This window comes from Strongylocentrotus purpuratus, unplaced genomic scaffold (assembly GCF_000002235.5).
Source record: "Strongylocentrotus purpuratus isolate Spur 01 unplaced genomic scaffold, Spur_5.0 spur5_scaffold_6, whole genome shotgun sequence".
Classification (NCBI taxonomy): Eukaryota; Metazoa; Echinodermata; class Echinoidea; order Camarodonta; family Strongylocentrotidae; genus Strongylocentrotus; species Strongylocentrotus purpuratus.
The window spans coordinates 60,513,235-60,534,141 of NW_022145612.1; the positions used below are offsets into that span (position 1 = coordinate 60,513,235).

A 20,907-nucleotide genomic window follows, 5' to 3' on the forward strand; every position below is an offset into this window, starting at 1 on the left:
TTTGACTAAAACATTGGAATGACCCCCCCCCCCCCCAACAATAAAAAAAAAAAAATAGAATAAAAAATAAGACTAGACTAAAAGGGGGGCCAGTAGAAATAAAAAAAATATATAAATCAGGGCAGGGTCCTGTCTCATAAAGAGTTGCGATTGATCCCAATCGATCGCAATTACGTCTGCAATCATTTTTAAGTCACAATCTCCCATCTTATAAGTGCACAGTTGCGATTGATACCGGGGATTGATATCAATCAATTTAAATCAATTGCAACTCTCTATATAAGACGGGGCCTTGGATTCCGAAACTTCGCTGCTATTCTGAAATACATGTACAATCTTGCCCCTTTTACTATGTTTACATGCAGGTGAATAGAGGTTTGCATTTCGATGTTCTTGTCAGAATAAGAGTCTAATAAATGCATCATGATTTTATCATTTTGTTCTCTTTCTTTTTAGACACATTGTATAACTCGGGTACCTTTGTTACGTTGTAGAAACCAAGCTGCATGACTGCATGTCTGTGAAAAACTAGATATTGTACTACAACATTTTATGTCTTTTCATTGGCATTCATTTCGCACTTGTATATTGATACTGGAATACTCCTGGTCTAGAAGAATAGAAATATAACGCATCCCTCATGATATTAATGCCTTTGACATTTTATCTAAGTTAAAGAATGCTCCAAATTGACAGGCATCTTCGATAGCAAGGATTGAAATTATTTAACTATATGTACAATAAGATATATAAAATTGTAATCACCTTTTAACTTAAATATACAGGTATATGAAACCAGTCTCCACATGAGATTCATTCAGTCAACACTCTCATCATCATTTTTTTTCTTCAATTCAAGTTCACAAATTCATCACAAATATTATGTGCATCGTACCATACTTTCACTAACATTAGATATCCAACAGCATTGTCAAAAACAAGCAAAGAAACAAACAAAGATACAAACACACAAGCATGTACTTAGAGTTGTAACAGCAAACCAAGTATGAATTACATGACAAAGGGAAAGAGTGATTCTAAATATCATATGTATGTTAATTTTTATTATCAATGTCATTAAGAGTCTATATATAATCATTTCGTCATAGAATAGTCGTTGTAAGAAATGTGTAAAGTACTATCTCTACCACTATCATACCATTTTACATAGTTGTAGATAATAATATGAAGATACATGTTATACTTTAACATTAAAGAGAAATTCATTTACAACAAATATATAGAAATCAGAGAAAGAATTTGAATAGAAGAAAAGCAAGAAAAATATATTGCACAAGAATGAAATACTATTCCCCAAAAAAATATTACAAGTAGATGAATAAAGATGGAATTGTACAATAGTATTGATAGTTTAGTACACTGGAGTATAGAATACAAATGGTTATTGTAAGCTTGCTTTTAGTACAGAAAGAACACAATCAACATACAGAAAATCTATTTATGAGAAATAAATACCACATGTATATGCAAGGAATGAATAAGAAACTGTAAAAGATTAACATTCATTACACTTTTTAAGTGAATAAACGTGACTGCATCATTATAGTAACTAAAATACTATGAATAATAACTTTAAAATGATAATAACAAATAAAGGTTTTAAGCAATAATGTTTTCAATTTGTTACTTTGATTTTCATCTCTTACCATACAACTATTATTCTTGAAAGAAAGATTGTTCCCAAATCCGAATTTCTATTTTTAACATCTTAGTTTCTTTGAAGACAAAAAAATGAAAAATACTAAAAATAGAAATCCCAAAGGTAAAAATTTGAAATGAAAGCTTGAAGAATACTTTAAAGTCATCATTAATTACTACATTATCCACAAATAATAGCTTTGTTTTATTTTCTTAGTTGAAAAAACAACTCCTTCATTACAGATACAAATTAGATGTTTGGCATTAAAGAATAACTCATTTAGTAAATATATAGTATTTACTTATAAAAACCAGGCTGAAATACTGCAAACCGATTTTGTATTGCACAAATCTAATCAAGCATTATGTCAGAAAGACGGAAAACTGAAATTGCAGAAAGGGAAGGAATTATTTAAAGGTTTTATCTTCTGTACAGCAGATTCAACTATTAGTAGATACAAGTCTTCTACTTTGTTACCTATGTAATTTGTGTGAATGAGCTCTCATCTCTCTATACATTACTGATCTGATATATATTGAATACAGTTTTCAGATGTATCAGCTATTTAGAGCAAGTCCAGTGTGTTTGATCACTTGTCTTGCCATACATTATAACAGATATTAGAAACAGAAAAGTATATTTGTACTTGATATTTTAGTCTGATCCACAACAAAGTAGGGCTTATGTCTGAATACAATCATCAGATATACTCAAATCATTGATTTGACTGGTAATGTATAACAGACATAATAGCTAGAACTTGCCCTTTGACATTCGACATGGACAACCAGTTCTTAGATAGTTTCACAATCTGGCTTTGGTAAGAAGGGACAAAATCCCTGAAAGCTTGAAGAAAATTATCAAGATTTAGTGAAGGAATCAAAATAATGTCCTTGGTATTATCATTATGTCATAGTATGCAGCAAAGACAGAAATAATGTGGCCACCTAGAAGAACCACGTTGCTTTAAAATGAAGATTTCAGCCAAATGTCAAAAGGGTACTCCAAAAAATAAAAATGTTATATAAAGTTAATATTCATAAATGACTCTCAATATAAAGACTGATTTTTCGTTGGCATCTGAATTGAGCCGTTTTATACTACAGATCAGTCCTTACTGTTACATCATATTCCCTGCATGCTCCTAACTTCATAAAATCAAAGGGATAAACCCCATTGCAAATGAATATTGTACTGTTTTGAGCATGATCCTAAGCTATCCCTGTCATGGCAATGAGTATTTCTGAAAGGCATTAAGATGAATACACCAACTGTGCACACCTAGAACCAAAGGGAAAGTAAAGAGAACTGCTTTTTAATGGTGTACTATGTTTGTTCTTTTGACCACTTTCATATTGACACAGTCACACTACTAAACTGACTCATATTTGACCCCAAACCAACTCATTGATGGCCATTCTGCTGAAATCAGGTGTTTAGTGTATAGTATGTTGGGTGACAGCTTTGACAATATGACTGAGGTATGATTATGACTCAGGTCTGACAGAGGTAACAGCCACAATGCTAAATTTCTAAACATTACAGCAAACAGAAGATAAATTCAGGGGCCTATCAGGGCCCTTTTAAAATTATTCAGAGGCATGACTATTTCTGAACCTGATCTTTACAACTTCTCCAATGTTAAGATTCTTCTATCAAAATAAATGAACTGAGACAATAAACAAATAAGTAGTCCTAGTGTTAATGTTTTCAAAAAGAGAAGGAATATGACATGCACTTGAACTTCAGATACCTCTTTCTATTGACACATTGAGACAAGAGTATATCTGATCCTCATTCTTTACAAGTTCACAGCTTTGAAAACATTGACATGTGTTATCACAACATGCAAACCCAGCTTACTAAAGCCTGAGTAAAGCATTAATAAATATCATTATAGAGATGGAATGTGACGTTTACTAAAACAAAAAACAGCAAACAAAATAACAAATTTGAAGTATATACAAGAAAAAACCAAGTACAAGAGACACTTTGCCAGGGTGGGATACACTCAAGTACTTAGTATCACATATCATAAATTAATAAAACATTTAAGAATTTCAGCAAAAAAGTAAGGCAATAAACAAACAAAAATGGGTGTAAAAATGACAGCAAACAATTATAGTATCCTGCCTAACTTTTTGTCGCCCCCAAAGTCCAACTAAAACTTACCAATTTACAAAAGACATAAATTACAACATAAACATAAACAAACTTCCTTGGAGGTTAATACACTCTTCATCTTACTTAAATTTTGTTCTTCAGTTTCTTATAAACACATTGTCTTTGAATAATGTTACAGTATCAACATTCAACAAGTTGTTGATGTTTTTGTAAACATTGTAGTCTTTTCAACTTGAATAACATTTGATTTAAGTAAAACAAACATTTTTGAAGACCATAGTCATAGATATTTCAAGCATCGTTGTCACATCAACGGATATATAACATTAATTTATGATCAGTAACATGCATCTACTAGTACTATTTGACATATTTAATGATATGCCACGAGAGAGACGATGAGAAATATATTCTTCATATATTTAGTTTTGTTCAAACAGCAGGAAGACACAATAATGTTTATAATCATATCATATTAAATAGTTTTGTACACATAGCTTTATAATGAGCTCAGAGAATGCTTAAACAAATTTGCTCCTGCACATAAAGAATAAAATGAAATTGTGACAAAGTTTCTTTCAAAATCAGCATCCCAAACAACTTCAATGGAAATTCAGCAAAGTATATAATTATCCACGATGGTTCCAATGATACTGAAAAGAAGGCTTCATCAATGATTTCAACTTGTTTCTTTCTTTCTTTCTGCATTTTTTTTGGTCTCGCACACTAGATGCAGGGAAAAAAACCCATCTAGATAGATTCTACTGATAGTACAAGATGTCACTACATGTTCTATGACCTAAGTGATTTTTTCCAATATTTTTTGTGTTGAACATTGAAATTTTTCAGCTTTCGTGAACATGTGGTACTACAATGTAATAGTAGATGCATAAATGCACAGTAACCACGGTTCCTCGAATACTATGGACCCCTGTCTAAATTTGCAGGATATCTTTAGTCACTGTAGTGTAACAGAACAAACCATGCAGGCTAAAACGTAGCCATAACAGAAAAATATGACTGAAATCAAAAATAAAGATGTATATACTTAGGCAGTAATGTAGCAGCATGCTAGTTGTACAATGCAGCTTTGTACTTTACAGCTGGTTCATAATTCAAGCAGTACTGTTAGTCTGTTAACCATCTTACCAAAATGTTCTAGATCATCAGTTCTCATATAGGAAACATAGAGGTTCACTGATAATGATTGTAGCTCTTTTTTTACATATTGCTATTCTTCTACAACGTTTATTGCTACTCCTTCTCTGGTATGAGTCAATGTGTGTGGACCTATTGTGGGCTATAATTGTATCTCAAAGATGTAGTTAAGCTCTACAAAAATGGATTTTTGTTTTTGTTTTGTTGGTTTGACCAGTTTGAGCTCTTCAATAAATGGGAAAAACATGTTTGTAAAAACAAACAAAAACAGCAACAACATTCATCTCATTAAAACCAAAATAAAGATCAATTCTAATTAATTTGTTATTGTTAAACAAAAAAGTGCCTGATCTGAGATGAGCTGAGATCAGCTCATTAAAAACAAACTTACCAATTGAAAGGCAATAAAGTATATTTTATTGTATCCCCAAAAAATTCCTATACCTAAATAATCTTGAATTTAATCCATTTTCTTTACATGGTTAAATAAAATAACTAAGGATTATCGCGCTGAGATTTATACTTGTCAAAAGTAAGCTCAATAAGAAAGGAAACAAATTGAAGGAAGTGCCAATTCTAGCTACCTAGTTTAATAGACCTTGCTATATCACGTGGAAGCTGTTCCGTAGACCCATCCCTTGAAGAGAAGTCTTGTCTCTTATCACTGGTCTTTGTGGGATACAAACCTAGCTTCATCCGAGTTCTTGTCCTGCTCTCTGAACTCCTGAGGGACCGTTTAGGGAATGGGTTGAAGACTACACGAGCAGGGGGCGTTGTGGGCTCTTCACAGCTGGAGCTTCCACTGCTGCATCGTCGCCAGCTGGTAGAGGCAGACACTGGGTTTTGGTGAGAAGCGTGAGCTGCAATCCCGTTGGATTCCATCCAGGGTCTCTTGTCACTGGGACTCGTTGTTTCCGACGGTCTTGATCGTCTTCTTGGAGAAGTACTTGGGAGGTTGGGATTGAATGCTTCAATGGCGCAGTTGAACTCGGGTGTTGATGTGCTATTTGGAATGCTTTCTGTGCTTGTACCGATCAAGGTCTTTTCCGAGTCTAAGTGTTGCCTCGGTCTACTACCGGAGACATCATTCGCATTTAGGTCTGGACTGTCTGACGATGTTGAGCTGTACCTAACATGATCAACGCCATTCCTTTCAAGATGTCTCCCAGTTTCACTACTGCTTTTTCTGTGCTCGCTATCCTCGTTGCTACGACTCTCCCCGTCCGACCCCCAACCAAGATCAATCAACGAGCCAATTTCAGGCTCCAGAGACTCTTGAGAGCATGTCTTTCCTTCATGGCTGGACAAACTGTCCTGGTGATCCTTGGTTAGATCATCCCGGGATGATGAATGACCATTTCCTGCAGAGACATCATCCCCATCCTCAAAGACACTTGACAGTTCTGACATGTCATCCCTTCCCTGATCATTCTTAATATCAATATCTTCCTTCCCTTGGGAAAGAAGCTTTACATTTGGCTTTGTGTTAACATGCACACGTTTGGTTGGAAAGTCATCGTCGCCATAGTCCTTCCTTGATGGGGGTGCAATCTGAGGTGTAGAGGCAATCTTGGCATTCTTCTTTCCTAGTCCTGCTTTCCCGACAAGTAAGTGGTTGACGACTGCTGGACTCTCTATTGCAACAGCTATGTTCTTCTTGCGTGATACTGGCTTGTAGGCTATGAAATATAATTGGATAACAAAAAAATTCATAATAGTGAGAAATGGAAATACTATTTGAAGCATGAAGAGCATACAAGAATGTATGGATAAGATAAACAGCAAAATAAATCCTTCTGCAACAGTTCATACTTCTGCTTTATGAAAGGTGCTTTAAAAATGCTCTGTATTATTATCATCATCATCCTTTGAAAAAAAGAAAGATGTTAACATATACACTTTCAGGAGACATTATCATACATCAATTTGTAAACTAATAGCTACTTGCCTCTCTTGTCGGCTTTACTAGTGGGTCCATAGATGACATGCGCCCTCATCTGTCTGTGCTGTATGCGTAAGTACTGTTTCTTCAACGACTGGACATCCATGGTCATCCTCTCCATGAGGGCAGCAGACTGAAGGGTCAGGTCTTCAGAGCTAGTACTGTAGGCACCAGGACTGACCTTAGTGATATCATCTGCCGCTGATCCTTGGGACTCAGATCGTTCACCTATTCCAATCGAGAGGACAGAATCATGAAATGACAGTAAATTCTGTTAATCTCAAATCTTGTAATAGTCATATTTTACAGTATGTTCATAACCAAATGCTCTTTTGGTGGGAGCTATTGTTACAATAAAGTGGTGTACTGGGATATCTAATTAATTTCACTTTTTAGGTAAAATAAAGAGATTCTCACAGGGTTATTTGAATTTACAAATAAATTTATGTAATCTACAAGTACTTCAGCTCAGTCTTTTGGTTTTGTTGAGGGGACTTGAACTGAATAAATATAAAATAATCTTTCTTCCATGACACACTCTATGCAATTTTATACATAAACCTAATTCCAAATTTCAACCCTAGACCAATCATTATACCTAACCCTTACGGTAATTTCAAACCAAACTTAAAACCAAATTACAACCCTATCACAGCATCACTACCCCTAGATCTTTGACATAATGAAACCTGGAGCAAATGTCGCCGTAGAAAATGTCAGATCACCAACTTACCCGCCTCTTTAATAGCATATGGAGACTGTGGAGGGAAGAGCCCTGTGAAGCATGTCATATTGGTCAGGTCCTCCTCATCCATAAACTCTGTCTCCTCATCACTATGGCTACCATGACTACCAGAGGGTTGGGAGTACCCCCTTGGTCCCTCCTTACGCTTAGGACCCACGGCGGTGACAGGTGACTTGGTCTCGGAGGTGGTGGAGGTCTTCTCCAGGCCACCGAGGGGGGAGAAGGGGGTGATGCTGAACATGTACTTCTCCCGGATCTCATTCAGATGAGGGAAGGGGAAAGATGCCATGGAATATATCGTCTGTGGAGAGGTAACAAGGGTAGTCGGTGTTGTTAAATGAGTAATTAGTGCTCTCATAGGTAATATGGTCATTCTTATCATGTGCTTTTTAGTGCATGTTAATTGAGAAATTAAATTTGAAAAGTGGAAATCAAAACATTCCTGCATTGCATGTCTTCAAAAAAGACTCACATTAAATGTACATTACTAGCTTTTCAAAAAATTCTGTCTACTTCTTTTGCAACTTGTCCCCTGTACTTATAAACTCATACCCATGCCTTTATAGTTATATTTACCAGTGCATGTCAATATGCTATTTCTGTTTGTCTCACTTATTTAAAAAATTGGCCCCTAATCAAAAGAGAAAGAAATAGCTAACCTTTGTCATACCATAGGGTAAATATTGTATGAAAATATGATAGCATAATGGCCTTGTAATATTGAGAAGGTGAATCAGAAGAGAGTGATGCGCGTTACCTTAATAAGATCATCACCATCTATAAGATGGTCCTGAAGCATCTCACTGCACAGTGCAGCCATCTGACTGTAGAACTCATCAGCACTCTTGATCTCTAACAGGGGTCTAAGAACACAATCAGAACATAGAGATAAGACATTGGATCAAATTATAGATATCACCACTGCAGTGATCATCGTACTTGTATCATTCATAAAGATCTGCAGAGGACTTCAAAGCCTTTAAGATGGCTAGTTCATACTGAGGAGGCCTTCAAAGCTCTAAAGAAAGAGATGTCCTGCCTCAACAAGGGTAAGTAAATGTATCATGACTTTTACTCAATGTCCAAATTTGGCCCAGATAGCGAGTACGATCCTAAGCCCTCGGAAGACAGAATCCTAGACCCACAGGACAAAGCACTGTAATCACGATCATCACTGTTACTCACTATGCTAGGTTATCCCAAATGGACAACATCACTCTGAGAAGGAAACATTGAGAGCCTCCAAAAAGGAGGGTACCCAAGACCCTTTGGGCCAGCTTTATAATCACTTACAATTATTACTGACTGTGCCACCTTGGCACAGACAGCCAATGAGGTTCTACATCACATGCTCTGGTGAGAATCACTCCAAGGTCTACATCCTACTACAACAGAATTATTCATATCAAGCCTGGACCAAACATAATACCCAGTCCTAGCATAAACTCCAATATAAACCCTACCCCTCTTTGATGTAATATAGCCCAGAGTAGTTGTCAGAGCAAACATTGAGTCACTTAACAATGGCAGCAGTGAAGGACCTTGAGTTTTGGAGGGAGAAATGTCCCACACCCCAAGGACAAGCAATATTATGATCATCATGTAAACTCACTGTGCCAGTTTGGCCCAGATAGCCAGCGCCACTCTGAGGAGAACTTCCGAGCCTTCCAGGAAAAGGGTATCCCAGACCCTGAGGACCAGCTTCTTAGGGAGACAGGTTGCAAAGAGTGTCAGAAACCACTGCATGGTAAAGACGTTGGTCAGAGGCGGCTCATAGCTCCCTGTACCAGGCAGGAGACAAAGAAGCAGAATATTTAAATTGATTTAAGACTTTTGGGTTACAAAATGTTTCATATATAATCATGAGGTAACTCATTATATATGTAAAGTACTTTCTCTTAAACACAATAACTTAAGTTCTGCTAAAATTAGAAATGGTGATTATACTTTTCCTTTTTTGTTTTGTTGTTTTGGGGGGTTAATTTTCTTCTTTCAAGTGCAACTATAATTACAAAATGTTGCCTATATTTTCATATCCTTTTTCTGTATTAATCTTACAACTGTATTTTCACCCGTCATCATCAAAATGGCTTTATCTAATTGTGGAAAAGTGGACAAAAAAGAAGAAGGGAAATGGTCTGAAGTAATCACATTGCATGTGTAGTTACTGGTGTGTAATGATCAATGATCATGATTAATGCATAACAAACAAGTCTACAGAAAATATCAATGAAATATAAGCACTATTCTTTTCAGCTAACATAAGCCCTTTAAAAAAATGTGAGATACAGTGAACTAGGACTGTCTGTACTATAGGTCTTACCTGATAAGCCATCGTTGGCTGATTTCTGGAGTTTGTCTAGATGCTGGGCCAAGTCAGGGAGTTTGAAGTGAAGGAGCTCACGGAATACAGCCATGTCTACAGACAGTGCCCTCAAGTTGTTTGCGAAGTAGCTGTCAGGTAGGACATGATCTATCAAGAAAATCATCACCTGAAGATACACAAGATGGAGGAAATCTGAAGTAGTACATTCACAACACTCTTGTGGTTAAAGTTACTTTTTCATATGGCATGGAAAATTGGCGATTTGAGTATTTTCTTTAATAGTTTTTTTTTTTGGGGGGGGGGGGGGTAGGGGCTTATTTTATTCACAAATAAAAAATCAAATATTATTTCTAATATTGGGTGAGTCATTTGAGTCTCTTAAAATCATGAACTCCTAAATTTTCACTTTAAACTACAGCAATAAAGTGTTCTAGCTAGACTTAAAGACATTTATGTAAAATATATTGTAACAGAGTTAATTCAAACTTATTTAGCATGTTGTGGAACAGTAAAAACTTTGATATGTGATATCCGAAAAATCCATCCCAGGTGCCTTTATTTGTGTCCTTCTACCGCACACTTGGCAATATGTTAGCATTGATGTGTGGGCGTAGTAACAGTACACACACTTATATTTTTGTGTTAAAAAAAAAAAATCACAAAATCAAATTGTTGAATTTGTATTTGGTTGAATACCTTGAGTGCATCATCCTCCATTCTCTCCATGACCTCCAGTATGAGAGCAGCAATGACGTTAAACCCCTGGCAGTAACCTACAGACTTATTCCAACGAGCATAAGCCAGCAGGACCCGCTTCAACACCACTCGGTCCTCTTCAGCTCCTTGACCACAGAACCCACTGCAACCAGTACGATGAAGATCCTACAAGGCAACGACCATTTTGATTATCTTTTTGATCGAGTGATTTGATTGAGTAATGTCAAGTGAAATCAATTTAGCAACCAAATATATACAAAGACCACCTCTCTATAAGGACCACTATTATGTTTCCTTTGAAATGAAATTGAAATTTTAAGTACTATAATGAAGTAAATTTTACAATGAGACCATCTGTAAATAAACCAGTTTCTTATCTCATTTAAGCAGTCTTTATATATGTGTGACTACATTTACATTACTAAGAACATTATTAAAGGTAAAGACCAGTATTGGAAACGCCCTAATTTCAAAAAATGAAATGGAAGCTCTCATTACCAATCATGTGAAAGAATATGTTTTGACTAATACATGATGATTGCTGGGAAACCGCCTACTAATTCATATATTTGGTAAATTTGTTTCTCTCATGGTCTGTGAGAGATATAGGGTAGTCCCATATACATCTTTTTGTGTATAGTGCTTGTAACTTTACGAAGAATGGGCCAAATTTCATATAATTTTGATGATTCCAGAACCTTGCAGATGCTAGATGCTGGATGATCAACCTTTTCTGATCTATTTCACAACGTTTCTTTCACAATGCAATCGCATGACCATAACTGGTCTTTACCTTTAAAATAAAATTATATAAAAAAAAATAAATCATCATTTGAAAATCTCACAATATCGATTTGACAAAGTAGAATTTAGTGCTTAATCATATATTACATTTTTAATAAGTAGTTACATGTAACTTGGTACATAACAGTGCACAACTTACTGCTATACTTATGGTATCTTTAAAAAAGCCCACCTAATCTCAAGTGCTTATCTTACCTTCACAATCTGCACTCCCAGTTTGTCATCATCTGGATTGGAGTGGTCATTGAAGGCCACCTTAACTGTCTTCTCCCAATCCAATTTGAGATGCTTGATATGTTTGTCTGCTAGGCTCAGCCAGACGGCCTTACGTAACTCCTGGGGCAGTCCAAATGGAAGACGAGCCCCTGCTCTCAACGCATCGTACCACTAAACAAAACAAGATACAACCAACAATTGTAACCATTTTCTTCTTACTAACACCCTTCTTACACAAAAACAAAAGATAGTACAAAAACAGCAATGGGAGATAAGAAGAAGGTAAAAATACTGAGTATTTCTGCATAACTTCAATCCTGGACCAAACATGCTTACCCTTATCAAAGTTTAAATTTAGATGATTTAGACCGGACTGGTGCTAATGAAATTAAAAAATCAAATATTAAGTGTAGAAGAATGTGATTGGGTTACAAATAGATTTAGAGCTGGGTTACAGTGAAGTTGACGTTAGAAACTGAAAAACTAAGCATTGGTTTGATTTTTGTGCAATGTTGTTCTTTCATAATAAATACAAAAATATAAGTGTGTTTTAATCACATCCTTTTCTTTTACTATTTATTTATTATTCAATGCACAAGCATGTATGCTTTCTTAGCAGTCAGGTAAAATAACCAATACTATGACAAATAATATGTGCCTCAGAGAATAAATCGTTAATGTCACCATGCAGCACAACATGTATGAAAAGATACATTTTGTCACTTTTTCCATATGAGCCTCAATTCCTTTCATTGAAGGCAAATTGATAATTTCTGTCAAAAAGAATAATCAAAACAAAACTACAAACAATGAACTCCATTTTCAACCCTTTTAATAATAAAAACTATGAAAGGCCAGACTTAACATACCCATCAAAACTGGTTGGAAAGATGTACTTCATTGAGACAGTAAAGCACTGCACAGGGGGCCACAAAACCGAATCATGGCCTCCATAAATTCACTCCAATTCCCCTCTTACCAACCCAACCCTCACATAAAATCTTTTCAAAAGATAAACAAAATAAAACAAGGTCAATGTTTGTGTGGAGGCCTGTGATTACACTTAATGCATATACATGATACAAGTCAAGCTGACCTATTATTACATGATCTGAACCTGAAAATAGAATTGTGATTACAATCTCAATTTTACCTACAAATATGAATTATCACTGTGATATCACTTCAGATAAAGAAAAAAGAAAAAACTGAAACTACCCTCTTTATTCATAAATGTCCTTCTAAGAAAGATACATGTACTATGTAGGCGTATGTAATTGACCTTGTGCAAACCATCTGTCAAACTTACATGCATAAAATAAACACAGGAATAACACACAACTGGGGTTTAGGATAGGTGTTACACATCTATATTAGTACAAGGGTGTGTACATGTACTATAAGTACTAGAACGAGCATCCACCTGAAAGCTGATACAGATATACAGGTAGTTTTTCATCAGGTACACTCGATACAGCTTTATGGTGTACAGTTACTGTTTACATGTATATTCTGCTGCGAATCAGGATAGAGTTGATCCATTGTTTAGGAATATGTAATTTCATACTTTAGGTTTGCGGTAGGTACTAGACGCTACGTTTGTGTACATGTAATATGTACATGTTCATTGTCATACTGTCTGGAAAAAGTAGTTTGGTTAATCTAGCAAGAATTTTCAGTTAATTTCTCAAATTACTGGCCTGAATTAAGCAACTATCAGGTTTGGGAGCCTGTCCCAATTATTCATTCAAAAGTTGGTCTCCTAAAGATTATGGAGAAAATACATTGGATCTGAGAATAAAGGTGCTGATTTCTTTATTTTATCCATTTGTGGAATTAAACAACCTTATAAGCAAGAATGTTGTTTCCATAGGAGATTAGGAGTTACTAGCACAAACATGTGATCAATACTAATACCCAATACATTTTCCACATAAACACAGTTTGGTGATTGTTATCAGTGATATATGGGACTGGCCCTTTTGTTCAGAAGATATAATCTTTTCCTACAAAGGACATACCTGTCTAAATGCCTTCTTCCCTGGTAGTGGTTCAATGCTGAACCTCAGCTGGGCATCCACTCCTAAAAACAAGACAAAGGCGGAGGAGGATAGCCAAGATATGAGTTAATGTTATTAATCAAGCAAAGGGTTATACATGCTTTCAACATGTTAAGCCTTCTACTTTCTGATGATAACACTGTGCATGATACATTTTTTCACTGTTGAAATTCAAAATTCAAAATTCAGAATAACATAATTGTATCTATTATAGATACTATAACAGTTATTTTGATTTAAGATTTTTTTCTTCGTTTGAAATACATGTAAAAAAGAAGAAAAGAAAATCATTTGTTTTAAAGTATGACGTACGGTAGGTAGTTTTACCTAAATACTGCTAAAATGAATACAAAACCTGGCATGGCATTTGCCACAATTATAAGAAAAATCAAGCCAAAGTATTAAGAGGTAACCAAAACATGTTACTGTATCAAGGAAGGAAAGGAAAAATGTTTATTTAACATTCTCATTTTGCTTCAATTTTAACCATTACCCGGTACATGACATTTTTATAAATGGATTCTTACCGTATTCAATTCAAACAATAATAAAGAAGAAAATATCATGGGGAAGGGAATAGCATCCCAATAGAGATAAAAAGAATTCTAGATAAAATTCAAACATTTGAGAGGTAACATATGATATAGACCAACATTACACACATGCAGGACATCAGCTCATAAAAGGTGCATGAAAATATCTATAATAAATGGTATATGAATAAAAATATGAACCATAGGGCTTTCTGTCTATTTTATTGCATGCATAATTGCATATAACTCCTTGTTTTTAGCTTATAAGAAATCAGAATCAAAATTAATTCTTGAAATTTATGTTTTAACAAAGGATAATAACATGTATTTCTAAGATTTTAAACATTTCAAACAAATAAAGTTACAATTCAGAAGTTTTGTTCATTGTTAAGGTATTTCATAGCCTTCCATAGCAACAACAAATAAATCCAACATAGAAGAAATCTGGACAGTAGTTGTTGATATATGTACATGTAAAAAAATGGCAGGGAAGGAAAATCACGTACTTAAATGAGATTATAAGAACTTAAGAACTTATAACACTTATGACATATATCCATGGCCCCTAGTTGAGGGGATAGAGAGACATACATCTAAAGAATCAAGGATTCTAAAGCACATCTACTTCAGCAATGATTGCCCTGTGGTCAATCCCAATAATATCTTAATTCAACCCTGGACAAATGCTTTACCAAAACTATCCTCAACTAGATGGAATTCGACTGCGCGCAGTCGAAAATGATGCCTCCGTCATAGAGCAATTTTACAAACCAAAACAGAAGAAATTTTTCAAATTCAAGTTCAATTGTAATCCATTAACAGGTTCTCAGAATATCGTGATTACAAACAATTTCTCATATACATATATGACCCTTTGAACTTTGACCTCATGATCCTAATATCTACTCAGCTCATTGGCTCTGCAAGATATCCAGAGTTAAATAGTAATCCATCTGTCAGTTCTAATGAGAATGCGTTCACAAGCTATTTTTGCATACATAATGAGCCCATGACCTTGGACCTTATGAACCAAGAATCTACACAGTTCATTGGCTCTGCAAGATACATAAATGATCTAAGTTTGGCAGGAATCCATCAATCTGTTCTAATGATAACGCGATCACAAGCTGTTTTTGCATACATAATGGGCGCTGTGACCTTTGACCTTTGACCTCGTTACCCAAAATCTAATAAGTTCATCGGCTATGCAAGTAACATACATGACCTAAGTTTGGCAGGAATCCATCAATCGGTTCTTGAGATAACGCGATCACAAGCTGTTTTTGCATACATAATGAGCCCTGTGACCTTTGACCTCGTGACCCCAAAATCTAATCAGTTCATTGGCTCTGCAAGATACATACATGACCAAAGTTTGGCAGGAATCCATCTATCGGTTCTTCAGATAACGCGATCACGAGCCGTTTTGCATACATAATGAGCCCTGTGACCTTTGACCTTTGACCTCGTGACCCCAAAATCTAATCAGTTCATCGACTCTACAAGATACATACATGACCAAAGTTTGGCAGGAATCTATCAATCGGTTCTTCAGATAACGCGATCACGAGCTGTTTTTGCATACATAATGAGCCCTGTGACCTTTGACCTTTGACCTCGTGACCCCAAAATCTAATCAGTTCATCGACTTTGCTAGATACATATATGATCAAAGTTTGGTAGGAATCCATCGATCCGTTCTTCAGATAACGTGATCACGAGAACGGGACGTACGTACAGACGTACGTACAGACGTACGGACGGACGGACGGACGGACGGACGGACGGACAACCCGAAAACATAATGCCTCGGGCTACTTCGTAACGGAGGCATAAAAAGCTAAATCCTACATGCTTGATAAAATAGAAACCACAGCAATTCGTTGTGCATCTGGCAGAAGGCTGTAGGCGCATTGCACCATTCTGCTAAGAGCAGACGCGCACTATTGAGTTAAACACAAGGTCGATAGTAATAAAGTGTCTGTAACTTCAAAATTATGTGTTTTATTTCATATGAAACCACTCAAATTAGGTAGTTACAACTTACAATTACAATCCATTTTTTCCTTTTCGTTATACATTGTATGATAATGAGAGAAATCCCTATCATGTTTGACAAATGGGATCACATTTATAGAGCATTCAAAACCTTCGAAGCAAGATATCAGAAATTTGGTTTGTGGCATGCGCGCCTGCTAACAACCTTCTCCTAGCGCAACAAAATTGTTGCCAAAACAAAAGTCAACTGATCCAATAAAGAAATGCATTACTTCTCTTCTGAGAAACAGCTTGGAGCATGGCTGTGAGGACATCTTGGTTCTTCTGTCTCTTGGCTAGGTAGCGATCCCTCCGCTTTAGCTGTTTGATGAGTCTACCTGACAGGACAGCTGTGCCATGCTGAAGGTCTCGAACCATGTCCAGGAGATCATTGGTGGCTGAATCATCAACAGAGAAGAAAGCAAACATAGTTAGGCAAAGGCCGACAAGGATTGAATAAATGATAGGCTAAAATTTGTATTGGAAATGAAAAAAACACCACATAAATTGTTTTGTTGTAGTTATTGTAAATATTGTGTTTTGTAGTTATCTCATCAAATTATGATTCGAGTTACACAGCTTACTACATTGACTGGAGAATTGAACAGATTTTGTATCAAATTAACTCCATGTTTAGTGTTTTGTGATACTACACACAAACTTCATTTCATGACGATAACTAAATGAGTGGGAATAACATGAAGATTATGACAGTAATGCAAATAATAATAGAGCCTAGGCTAGCGGCATGAATTTCATACATGTTTTTTTTCTCTCACTTTCTCTCTCTCTCTCTCTCTCTCTTTTCTTTTCCTTCTGTAAACTAAAGTGTTAGATCTAGGCCTAGATCTATTCTTAAATGCATAAATGGAGAAAAAGCGTCCTCACATTTTACATTCAACAAGGTTCTCGGCAATCGCGAGGACTCTTGAAAGCTGTCTCCTTTACTGCTAAGATAAGCTCCATCAGATGAACACTCTGTGAAGCCATCACTGTCAACACTTGGCCTTGTGCTTGCATGGCACCTGTCGTAAATCTCACACAACAGACCGTCCAAAATGGAATCTTTCCTATCGCGTAATTCACCGCCATCTTGATCCGTTTCCACGCTATCAAAGCTGTCCAATTTATCTAGAATGTTAGCACGTTGGCAAGATGAATTGGCCCGCCTCAGGTCCGACAAGTCTGGTTGAGAGTCGGAAGGGTTAAGGGATGACAGAGGCGAGGGAGAAGGGCAAAGAGACGATGGGTCACCACCTTCGGATAGCACGTCCAGCGGACCGAGGCCTTTGTCGCTGCGGACATCTCCGGCCTCGCTCGAGTTGTCGTCGTCGAGCACAATATCAACATATTCCCCGCTCGTTTCGAAGCCTATTTGGTTACCAGAGGACTGAATGCCTTGTTTATGTAATGCTCTGGACAATGCAAATGGCAAAAACAAATCATCAAAGTCCGAATTATCATCCGGTTCTTCCATATTGTCGTTTAGCTCATTATCGCTTCAGCCATTCACGTCATCACGTAACTCGCGAAATGAAGATTTTGGGTCAAAGCAATGACGTCGACGTATTGGATAAAAAATTAGTCTATTTTGCAGACACGTATCAGTATTGTCGAATTTCAGGATACTAGTAGACTCTACTGCGAGGTAATTCAACCAGGCATGTCTTCTTCTTCTTCTGATTATTAAGCTATGTTTGTATTCTTTATTATGTATCATTATCATGACATGTACATGTGTTGTACTCTCATACCCCAGAAGGGGGTCGAATGAGTCAATAAATTCTATTCTATTCTATTCTATTCTGATTAAGTCTGCCTCTTTCAATTGACTGAAGATTCTTGCAAACTATGTGCGTGTGTCTAGTAGTTAAATATTAGAGGTCTTCTTGGAGAAGCGACATATAAATATGAATTTGAAATATCCTCAAGAATTTCAGTATGCTATTAAATGCTATTTATTTACGTGTGATAGATCTATACAAACAAAACATATAAAATACATGCAAAGTTGCAAACTTCGAGTGCTAAAAAAATAAATTGAATATATGTTCTATAAACACATTAAAACAGTAATTTTTAAAGGTCTTAAGGAGACAATTTTTCAAAAGAAAGCTTAAAGAAACTAAAACATGAATATTCCCTGTCTGTTATTAATAGAAAAGGGTCTGTATTTTAAGACAACGAATTTCGGTTGAGCTCTCCGTTTGTTTTGGCAAGTACAAGGGACCCAACAACATCTCGTCACGACAAGGCATGCAAAGTCAAGAAGATAAAAACTAATAACTATTTAGTCCCATGCAAGAACCTGAAACTTAAAACTCCAGTGTTCTTCGCTTGCTACAAAGAACGTTCAGGTCAAGTTAATATGATCTAGTAGGGGGCAGTGAATATAGGCTATACATTTGAAAACATAACAAAACAATGGCAACAATTAATACTGATCTATATGCATCGGGGCGGGGGGGGGGGGGCGGGATGCGGGATATAGATGACGAGTTATTAATCCATAAAAGGGTGTTTGGGATATCAAGAAAATAAGAAACTTGGTGACAGCATGTATCGAATTATTTTTTTGGTACTGCTCTGGTATCAAGTACATGTATGTTAAATTGTGCTTTTTTTAAACAAAGAAATACAAAAGAGCAATCACTTCCTCTATATATGAAGACTAAATAAACACTGCTCTTATATTCTTTGTGCCTGATAATTTCTGATGAGCTATATTATAGGCCTATGAAGTATAGCTTCACACAATTACTTTCCTTTTTCTGAACTTCAAATAATCAAATGCATGCAGAATGTCTGAGACATTGACATTGACTGTAGGCCACCAAATACTTAGCAAGCCTCACGGATGCCCATCTTTGAGGAATATTTACTTTGGCTGATTAGCGTTCATTTAAAAATGAGATGCATATATTGCTGCAGCTCATGAAGAGAAATATCATGGTCTCAGGTGGATAACGATAATAATGATAATAATAATGATGCCAGTGATGATGATAATAATAACAGTAATGGTAACAATGATGATGATAATATACTAATTATTAGAATAATGATTATATCAAATATCAATGATAATGATAATAAACATTTTAAAACTTGATTTATTTAGTTCCTTTTCCAGAAGATAGACCTTCAAAGTGCTGTCGCTAATTAGTCTATAAACAAATTCAGAAGAATAGGGTTTTCAGATGTTTATCTTGAAGAATTGTAGTATACTATTGATGAAGATGAGGTATAATCAGCTTGTTATCAGGCCATCCGGGCTAGTTAAAACAAAGTGCAGGCCATTGATCAATCTTCAGTGGAGGAGGCCGAGGAGGAGGAGGGGGGGGGGGGAAGAGAAAATCCAATGTTAATATGGGACATTGTGAGTCCATATTTCTTATGGGAGCAATTGCTCCTCCTTTTATAAGAAAGTTATTACAGCTCAGCTTTTCAGCTGTAGGCCTATCCTGTATTATTATTTCATTATTTATATTATAATGCTTTCTCATACTTGCAAAATCACATATAATTCTACATTTCTACTTGCGGGGAGTCGGAAATGACTTACAGTGAACAGGCGCGGATCCAGGATTTCTTAGGGGAGGGGGCCCAACTTTTTTTTTGTTTTGCTCCCGAAAATTTGAAAATCGCGCCGGCCGAAAAGTCGCTCAGTGGGGGGGGGGGGGGGGGGGGGGGGGGGGGGGGGGTACAGAGCACAATTTTTTATTTATTTTTTTTTTATTTATTTTTTGCTCCCGAAAATTTGAAAAACGCGCCGGCCGAAAAGTCGCTCAGTGGGGGGGGGGGGGGGGGGGGGGGGGGGGGGGGGGGGGGGGGGGGGGGGGGGGGGGGGTAGTGAGCACATTTTTTTTTTTTATCCTCAAAAAAAAATTCAATTTGCACCCCCCCCCTCCCCCTTGAGCGCCAGGGGGGGGGGGCCAACCCCCAAAAAAGGTAAAAATCACGTGATTTTACATGATTTTTTTTCTCAAGGGGGGGCCGGGCCCCCCGGCCCCCCCCCCCCTGGATCCGCCACTGACAGTGAATGAGATGCAGGACCCCTAATTTTGTGTTTGTTTTTCTTTTCGTTTATAACTTCTTAACGTAGGGAGAGTTACATCTGGATATCCCATATATTGTATAATAATTATATATCAGCCTTAACTTTGTGATATTCATTTATGTTTTACCCAACCCGTTTTCTTTAGTTTTCATTTTTAAATCTAAACTTTCATGCATAAATCTCTTATATGCATATATAATCTTCAGTATTGGAGGCACAGGGGCGGATCTAGCTTTTTGCTCAGGGGGGGGGTTGACCAATAATGACGATGCGGAGCATCGTCCACGAGCCGCGAAGCGGCGACCCGATTTTTTTGGGGTGTTTATTTGAACCCCGTAAGTGATGTTTTCCTGGCATCTATTAACACAATGGAGACCATAAAAAGCAGTGCATGATAACGTCTTTTAAATCAAGTAACAGTTAAATACACAGTTATATCCAGAGTTATCATGTGTTTGGTTAAGTTACCAGATGAGTTGAATATCTTCTCACAATATTTGCTCTTGAAAGGGTTTCTCTCCAGCG

At 36.5% G+C, this 20,907-nt stretch overlaps 1 protein-coding gene across 1 annotated transcript; it reads right to left on the minus strand.

Moving 5' to 3' along the window:
• Nucleotides 1-1,038: 1,038 nt before the first annotated feature.
• On the minus strand, nucleotides 1,039-17,873 carry LOC115918278 (TBC1 domain family member 30-like). Its single transcript, XM_030972262.1, has 11 exons — nucleotides 17,211-17,873; nucleotides 16,556-16,720; nucleotides 13,714-13,775; nucleotides 11,672-11,863; nucleotides 10,652-10,837; nucleotides 9,953-10,121; nucleotides 9,242-9,410; nucleotides 8,387-8,492; nucleotides 7,618-7,930; nucleotides 6,891-7,112; nucleotides 1,039-6,621 (listed from the first exon to the last, which is right to left on the minus strand). The coding sequence occupies exons 1-11, from the start codon at nucleotides 17,797-17,799 to the stop codon at nucleotides 5,519-5,521; spliced, it is 3,276 nt and encodes a 1,091-aa protein (XP_030828122.1). The 5' UTR covers nucleotides 17,800-17,873; the 3' UTR covers nucleotides 1,039-5,518.
• Nucleotides 17,874-20,907: the final 3,034 nt, after the last annotated feature.

Bases quoted from the DNA above. Each gene is read 5' to 3' on its own strand.
- LOC115918278 (XM_030972262.1), bottom strand. From the start codon at position 17,799: ATGGAAGAACCGGATGATAATTCGGACTTTGATGATTTGTTTTTGCCA. The intron at 7,931-8,386 runs GTAACGCGCATC...ACCTCTCCACAG, and splicing joins ATGGTGATGATCTTATTAAG to ACGATATATTCCATGGCATC. The intron at 6,622-6,890 runs GCAAGTAGCTAT...TATATTTCATAG, and splicing joins TAGTAAAGCCGACAAGAGAG to CCTACAAGCCAGTATCACGC.